General features: G+C 46.3%; 2 protein-coding genes across 2 annotated transcripts; one reads left to right on the forward strand and one right to left on the reverse strand.

Annotated features, from left to right (window-relative positions):
• Nucleotides 1-2,999: 2,999 nt before the first annotated feature.
• Nucleotides 3,000-4,042, forward strand: PPTG_06759 (hypothetical protein; the record flags this gene model as incomplete). The annotated part of the gene is made up of 2 exons (XM_008900800.1): nucleotides 3,000-3,830; nucleotides 3,896-4,042. 2 exons carry the CDS (start codon nucleotides 3,000-3,002, stop codon nucleotides 4,040-4,042), a joined length of 978 nt encoding a protein of 325 aa, XP_008899048.1.
• Nucleotides 4,043-4,164: 122 nt separating this feature from the next.
• PPTG_06760 (hypothetical protein) lies at nucleotides 4,165-6,786 on the reverse strand (the record flags this gene model as incomplete). Its single annotated transcript, XM_008900801.1, has 1 exon — nucleotides 4,165-6,786. One exon carries the CDS (start codon nucleotides 6,784-6,786, stop codon nucleotides 4,279-4,281), a length of 2,508 nt encoding a protein of 835 aa, XP_008899049.1. The 3' UTR covers nucleotides 4,165-4,278.
• Between the last annotated feature and the right edge of the window lie 2,218 nt (nucleotides 6,787-9,004).

Consider the following 9,004-nt stretch of genomic DNA (forward strand, 5'->3'; position numbering starts at 1 on the left):
GCGTGTGCTTCCCGTGATGAGGACTGTTTTCTTGGTGGTCGCCATGATATAAGAGGGAGTTGGTGTTGAGAGGAGACTTGGTGCTCTTGGAGCTTATTTGAAAGTGAGATGTCCAAGACCAAGCACCAACGTGCATGTACTGATGCTGACTGACTAAGAAGTTATTGGAGCCAACACTTCATTGAAGTTTCACCGAGAGTGATGGTGTTATCGTCATCTGATTGTATAAACAAAGATTTTTTTAAAAAAAAACTAATAATAAGAATAGTCAACTTCTTTCTTATATTCCATACTTTACTGCCATTGCATACAGTACATATATATTGGTTCAGGTGCTACTCGATCGACCCTCCGATCTGAAGGAAATAATGACACTCCAGTCAGAAGCGGTTGCAACGTCTGCTTCCAATCACCAGTCGATTGTAAACTCAACTTTTTGATGGGTGTCACACGTACATGAGGGGCGTTCTTAACTGCGGTTGAACGGTTGAATTGTTTTATCCCGTACAACGTTTTCTAGGTGGATTGCGTAATTATCTTTGCACATAGATTCTGCAAAGGTTGAGCGCTACAACGCGCTCCCAGTGCTCGGGTGAACGGTTGGGCGGGGAAGAGCCTGGCCATTGCTGTCCATCCTAACGAGGCGTGTCTACTCAAACGGTCGCCAGTTCAACAGCGTGGTAGAGCTGCGTGCTGCCATTGAAGATGCGTGGGGAAAGTATAGAGCTCAAGATTATTAGGTCCCTGATCGATTCAATGCCGCGCCGCTGCCAAGAAGTGATCGAGAAGCGAGGGAGTAAGACGCACTACTAGTAAACAGTTGGCATTGATCATCACTCATAATGACGCGTGGCCAAAAACCCTCATAAACTGCTAAATCTCTAGTGTTAACACATGTGGGAGGTTTCTAAAAATAACACAAATAACATAATATGTTATTTATGTTATTGTTATTATTATTCAAACCGTGGTGACCAACTCTCAATATTGATATAGATACATCCACAAACGTGGGTGCGTATACATACACTAGGCGGGCAGTGTAGTTACTTTCATGATAATATCACGGGTTGGCAGTGACCCGGGTCACCACAAAATTTCCCCCCGAGTTTCGGCCCATGTGTGTCATGCCGTTGTGGAATCTATCAAACCAATTTCAACCGATGCGGATTCGCAACGTATTTGCAACACACTACTCTATTATATACCTGTACACTTGGGGTTGCTCATTTGCCTGATCAGGAGCATCTTGCGAAACTAAACCTATATGACACCAATAGCTACAGAACGCCAACGTGCCTTAGAGCGCGTATACGAGACTCATTTCCCTTTGGTTCAAAAAATATGTTCCAGTGCCCTTCGTTATTCCACTGGAAGTAAATACTGAGCAATCCATAAGTAATCTACCCGTCGTTTATTCAAATTTTCTTCAGATTGTTGTTATTCCAAAGGATGCGCTGTTCCATGAACTGAAGGTCTCTGGTTGTGTAAATGGGATTTGTGAAAATGACCCACAGAGATCAACTTCATTTGTTGGCTCTGAACAAGCTCAAAACATATAAGTACTTAAATTACCGTAAAGTAAATAAATAATTATATTTTTGCGCGAAATACTAGAGGCGATGCTTTGGTTTGGGAGGACAGTGACTTCTTCCAGTGTTATTTACTCGTACCCTTCGAAATAAATTAGCTCGAGGAAAGCATAGAAGGTATTCGAAAATATTTGAAACCTCGTAATTACTATTTGTATCAGCTGATACGGTTTGGCGGAGAAACCTATTTCTTAACGTGATTGTTTGGACCTCGCTTCGTTTCATCTCCTGGACAACGCTGGAAGAGCCACATCATGTCGAAAATTGTGAGAGGATTCGTTTAACAGTATTATGTGCGTTAAATGCAAGGGAACTCAACGAGTCCTTCTTTTTTGCCTTCGTATAGCTATTATTGGCATTTGTCAACGCTTAACATTGTGTTTTATATTGCTTTAAAAAATGTCACGGATGACTGCTCTTCATCGCAGAAAACCCAGTCTTAACATTGTCATCATCAAATCCAATCCAGTGTTGTGCCACCGCCGTCGGCCCGCCCCACTGATTGCACTAGGTTGGAATCAATGGGTCACTCTAAAGAATATGTCGAGGCTACCTTCGTTATTGAATGGCGAAGTGAAATTCAGAGAAAATGTTGTTTAATGTACTACGCATCGTTTCTTCAGACCACATTGCTAAGACCGCCAGTCACAAGATTTACACACAGAATTGTGTTCGTTTAGCCAAACCCTGTGGACTATGGACTCAGGCGACATTTGCGAATTAAAGCCCCGACAGCTATAATAGCACTGGCTAGGCGTTCAGTCATATAAAGCTGTCCTGTCAGCATAAGCATATAAGCATATATATGAACGCAAAAAAAAAAAAAACTGTATTCTGCACAGCCAATATATCTCTGCAAATGGCGTAGAGATGGGAATGAAAGAGCGAAATCATCGCACTAGATATAATATTGTCCTCGATTACTACTATTTTTCCTTTCTCTACGCCGTACTCGCTCTGTAAGCAAGTTTTAGCTTGCTTTTTTATCAAGGAGCCAAGGAAACGTTCACTACGAATCTTTTCAAAGCCCTAAAACATACGTGGGAACACCACCACTTTCATGTTCGCAAATCGATGCTGCAATATTGTTCGTCAACGCGTGAGGGTGCACTTTATCGCCGTCGCCCTGACGAATCAAAATCACACAGGCTCACGTCTGAAATCCCACAGACATCACCACAAAGAAGCATAACTATGTCTCGCCCAGCAACCTATTGCTATGTGTAAACATGCCGACCCCATCTGGCGATAAGTAAAGTTTTAGTCTATCCGGTTAGACAGCCTACAGCGTTATAGCTAACAAACACACGTAAAGGACCTTACTAATTTTTGTGGTCTTTGTTTTACGTGGTTTTCATTCGCGATTTCGCTTTGACATACTCAAGCCACCATAATATCACGCAGACTATGCTATCGCCTCCCTCTTCCGACGCTCTACAACAGCAAGGACTTATGTGTGGCTACTCGATGCTGAGCACCGAGATTGTCCGACCAGTTTTCCAGCGTGATATCGCGAGGAGTGGTGAAGTAGCGAATCCCTTGAAGCGAGGAGTCAAGCGCCCGGATGTTCGCGCTCAGCTACCTACACTCCCTGTGGTTATTCAATCATCGGGATTCGCTCCTGAACACACGCAAGCTGAGTCTTTTGTGGCTTCGTACTACAACACCAATACACTTCCTTTCAAGACTGGTCAACCGCAACCCAAGCAAAAGCGAATTCGACTGAAGACGGAGCGTCGACGCCAACAATGTCGAGCTAACCAGGCTAGATACCGCCAGAGAAAACTCAACTATAGCAAGACGGTCGAGCAATTAGTCCAGAAACTACGCGCTGATATCCCTGTCCTTGAGCTACAACGCAACAAACTCCGCGATGGAGGCCAGCAAGACATTTGGGACGTAGTGACAGGATATTTTCGCATCTTTCGCTTCGGTGTTCAGGTGGTTCCTTCTCGGACCAGCACCGACTTCACTCCGGAGAACAACCTCGTCAACGAGGTGACAAAAAATCAACTTGCCTTCTTGCACTCTTCGATGACTGAAGACGTCAATCTGGGTGAGCGCACAGGTCTGGAGGCTCTCATGAACCAGTGGCGACTGTATACGGCGAATTTCGAGAACTTGTGCCTCAACCTGGAGAGTATTGAGCGTACAACTGATCGGTTTTTCAGTGCCTCTGCGGTGTTGAATGTGACGATGTCGGAGGCAACACTCGACAATGTGTTTCCACACTTCAGGGTTCGATTCTTACGCTCCAAGCTTTTGAACCACGTCTTCGCGTGCCATACTCTGTTTGTTTCGAGTGGGACGCCGATGCAGGTCGACTGTCGCGTGTAGAGGCAACGACGAACTTCATCATTCCGTTGATGAGGGTGTTGGACAATCTGGCGGACGTGGCATCGGTGCTAGAGCACGCGCTAATCACTCGCGACGGCGTAGTTGGCATCTAGGACAGCATCACAGGAAAGTCGATAGTTTCAAAAAAAAAAAAAAAAAAAAAAAAAAAAAATTATCAGTAGTTTTGCTTGTTTTACCACTAAAAAAAAGTTGCAAGTTGTATGAGTACCAGTTAGCCAACATGAAGATTTAGGGATCAGAACTATAAAGAAAAAAAAAGCAGACTCGGGACTGTTGCGGCAAGGAAAACAAGTTTAGAGCGCGCCACAGACGTTCACAGATCGAAGCATTACGATGCGCTCGTATTCGTGCAATCTGGAGCCAGCAAGCACTCGTTTTCCCAACGTTTCGCGTAGTACTCATTCACTCGACGTCCATTATCACGCCAGCGAAGCCACTCCGCTTGCTCTTTAGCTGTAAGCTTCGGAAACAGATCCGTACTCATGTCGTGATCCGTATCGGCGTCATGTAGCAGCACTGAGTCCGTCACACGATCGTAACGCAGACGTTGATGACCTCGCACAATCGACATCTTCCGAGTCGGATTATTGCTGTACACAACACGCTCACCAAACGTAATTTTACGTTTAAGGGAGCGACCCACGCCGTCTTGGATGAACCCGCCGTCCGGAACACCCGTGATATCTGCAAGAGTATTCAGAATGTCGTACTGTTCCGTCGCATCGTCAATAACAAGCCCAACAGAGTCACCGAGACGTCCTTCAGCGATGATAGTACCGGCTACTCGCGTCGCAGATACGTCGCGATCTTCGGGAACATCATTCCCGAATTCAGGCCCTTGTCCGTGATCGCCAACGATGACAACGATAGTATCGTTGAGTACCCCCTTCTTGTCCATGCGATCCATGAATTTCCCCAACTCCAAGTCGGTAAAATATCGAATCTCGAGGTAATTTTTAATGTTGTCTTCGTATTTTTCACCCTCAAACAGCGCCGAAAAAATAGGCTTCACAGCATCATGGTACCACTTGGGACGTTGCTTATAGTCAACATGACTCGAAATAGTGTAGTGGGTCAGGAACATCGGCTTCTTCGGTTCTCTGTTAGCCATACGCGCACGCTGCTCCCTCGTCTTGTTGACCATCAAATCACCGAGTAATTGGAAGCTCAAATCGTCGTGTAGACCCCAATTTAACGCTCGGTGCTCAACGCCATACCACTCGCTAGGCTTAATTCCCAGGTCTTTTTCAGCCAACTTCATCATCTCGTTTCGACCCCAAACAGTATCAAAACCGTGAGTTGGAAGGAATAAATCCCACGCATCATAGTCGGTCTTGCATCCAGTGGTGAAGAACGTCTCGTACCCTTTTTTAGTGAAGAGTTGTGGTAAACCAGATAGTTTGGTTTGGTTCCTACCTCCGGACATCCCGGATTTACTCGTACTGTCGTACGGAATCTGCGCGAATAGTAGACTCTCCACAGAGCGACTTGTTCTCCAACTGGACCAAAAATTACGAAGTGCAATTCCACGCTGCGCCCACTTGTCAAAGTTCGGAGTGATTGTGAGTTTTGCGCCCTTAAAAAGGTTCGATGGGTCTTTTTCTCCGACGAGGTACCGTGAATCGTGGAATCTAAACGACTCGATGACAAGTACCAGTACATTAGGTGGGTTGTCAGAAGAGACGTTGACGTCGAACGCTATGTCTCCGTGGAATCCTGTAGTGCGTCGGTATAGTGTATTGTCACCGAAAAGCGTGTACTCTTCAGTGGCGGAGTGGATGAACTTCTCAGGCCATGGTAAACTGTAACTCATATTGGGCAGACGGGGTTGCAGAGCGTGTGCGAATAACTCGTTCAACGAGGTGTTCAATGCCGAGTACGCAATAAGCGGAGAAGTCGAGCTACTAACCAACACCGCAACAATCGGAAGACCGATCAATGCAATGATCATGGATATCCCGTACTTGCAGTACCAGTTCCGAGTCTTTGAGGTAGTTTGAATATCTTCGTCATTCTCCAGCATACGAGACGTCTCAGGCTCGACCGGTTCTTCAATTATGATCTTGTGGCGAGGGGTGGCACAAGTTTGGGTCATGTTAACATCTTGGAGTGTACTCGGTACTTGTTTGTACTGTACTTGATTTGTTATACCACACACTGGGTTCCACGACGTCATATCCATCCACGGAGCCCACGTCCGCAAGCTTGCAAATAGTGTCGCTAGTATCACCAAGAGTACTGCATTGACGAAACCTTGTTGAAGTTCATCACTCGAAATCGGGACTGCGCTGACGTTGTCCTTCTCTTCGATGGCCATTGTGACGAGATCGAACGTGAAGCGCATACCTCGGAGACGCACCAGCAGCAAATCGGCCCAGAACGGGATCATTACCATGGCGTAGAGCAGCCACGAGACTGTGAATGTTGCAATGTTTGTAACAAATCGAGCAGCTCCGTGGTTCTTGTGGACTCCGGTTTGAGTGCGAATCTTCAGCTTCAAGATGTCAAACAGCCACAAGGTAAACGCCAAGTACGTGGCACAAACGAAATCCTCGAGAAAACCGAGACTCAGCGCTCCCAGGACGACAATTGAGGTCACATCCTTTGCACTTGCGTACATGGTAATCAGCGCCGTCATCGAAACTCGGCGGTTGAAGAGACATACCAGCAGCACGAAGGCGTACACGAAAGCCCACCCAAGCCACGGACGCGTCCATAAGTCCGAGTTCTTCACGTGGTGAATCAGCTTCTGGAGTGCGTTCCACTTGGTATCGGATACCTTCGCGGCGGGATCATGAAGCTCCAACTGTGGATGTTGGTCGGTTAAGTGAAGCATCGAGTCGACTGAGGAACGTAGTTGCTGAGTTGCTTGTCAGTGACACGGATTGTTTTAGAATGAAGGTGAGGTCATGGAATCGCACAACGGTATGGCAGTCATTCGACTTGTTGGTCCCCAGATCATCTTGAGTCAGGCACACCGTACGGTTTCACCTTTCACTGTCCGAATGTATTTTGTTGTCGAATGTGTCGCCTTGGTTTTTCCGGTGCAAAGGCGATCATCGATGTCATTATTTGACACCCTTGAGGTATGTCGGTGCAGTGACCAAACACAACTGCCGGGCCGGCGTGTGTGTTTTGCCCGTACTGTAGCCTAGATTCGGGTCTCTGCTGTTCCATTCGCCATCAGACATATGACGTTCGAGCACCTTCACTCTGTAGCGGTCTGGTACGATGACCAGCGCTGGGGTTTCGCCGCAGATGTTTGCCAAGGATAGCAATAGCCCAACTTCGGTGGAAAGATGAACTACATGCACCAAAAACACAATCCTATCCTAAATTATGTAAAGTTTTACTGTATACACTGCATGTATACTGACGTAAAACGTACCTATCTTTTGGCACCCCCGTCACAATGAAACACAAGCGATGAAAGCCACTTTCATCAGGGACAATTACGAGCTTAGTCTTGGCTATCACATGGAACACAACGCGTTCGAATTCGAACCATCATCACTAATCGAGAACGGTGAGTTGTATTACGATTTTGACAACAGTTGGTCACCGCCAGTGCTGTCGAGTGGGCCATACCATGTCCAAACCTCATGAAAGTCACATCGATCAATTCTATCTTAATTCGATGAACCGAATAGCATGCGGTGCAGGGCCATTCCGTAAACGAAGAAAGTTTAGCAAAATTATTGCAGCAACTAGGACTATTGGAGATGGTTAAAGCGAATTCAGAAAACGCCGCGATAACTTTCGTTGTTCCAAAGCCGAATGCTACGGGATTTGGAGTCCAACCGATTGAGTTGGAGGATTAACCGACGAGACCAACGTAAGCAAGCTCGGCCATATCGTTAAGGAGAGCAGGCCCTGGAATTTTGACGATCGCTGATCTGCGAGAGGTGTTGGCGAAGGAAGAAGCGGCGAATGCTAAGGCTACGACGATGCTAATAGTCGAGAACCATCCGTTTTCTAATCTCCACAGGCTGCTCTCCAAGTACGACGAGAAGTAAAAAAAAAAAAAGAATTGGTCCGAAAAGTACGTTCGAGGGTATTTTCGCAGTTCGTGCAGGGGGTCAAAGACTTTGAAGAGTGAATAGTGGTGCTAAGCATGCAGTTCTCTGTTTACACCTCAGCAATAATGCCATTTTCGTTATCGTCGCGTTTAAAACACATCATTCAGCCACGGGCCCAATCTGTGTTGCGGCCGTTAACAATGTTATTCACCACGATAACCCACAGGTTCAAAGTTAGTGGCTCGTGCTTCTCCTGTCTGACCGTGCATGGCAGTTTCAGTGCTGAGTGAGCGATGACATTTCGTGCGCTCAGAGTGGTAGATGTAGTCATTCGTCATTTTTTTTCTAAGATGGTCTTGTGCCACCGCAAATCTTCGTGGCGAAAGATGATCTTACGATTACAAAATTCGGAGCAGATACTACGTTATTGCCCAGCATCTTAGAGCTGGGCAAACTGCGTAGTACCAAGCTAACAGAGTTGACGTTGCCCCTCGTTACTGCATTCTTCAGTGCACATACGGCATTCATCTCTATACTTATAAGTTTTTTTAAACAGTATTAATAGGTAGGCCGTAACAATCAAATAAAAGTATTATTGCATACGTCGTGGAAGTGATGTTATTGGTAAAACGTGTTTACAATCGACTGGTGATTGGAAGCAGACGTTTACAGCCACTCATTCCCAATAATACATGTAGTAACTCAACCATCTTTGATATTCTAGAGGTTCGGCGTAAACTCTATGTCGACACGGAAGATCACCACCGCTTAAACGTACCGACACCGCCACGTAAGAATCCCCAATGCGTCTGTGACAGTCTGTGACAGTCTGAGGACCCATTCGCAATTTCGCTCCGAAGCACTTGTTTCAAAGGCCTTCACCACTTCCGGTACTTACCCGCTCATTTCTTTCTGTATATCCCTGTGCTCCGTCCTCTTCTGTGAAGTTGCATGCACTGACATCCAACCAGCGAGGGGTGCCGAGTGCCAGCCATGGACCAGTTCCATGCGTTTGGTCGGCTGAGAATCAAACCC

Source organism: Phytophthora parasitica, assembly GCF_000247585.1.
Source record: "Phytophthora parasitica INRA-310 unplaced genomic scaffold supercont2.10, whole genome shotgun sequence".
NCBI lineage: Eukaryota > Oomycota > Peronosporomycetes > Peronosporales > Peronosporaceae > Phytophthora > Phytophthora nicotianae.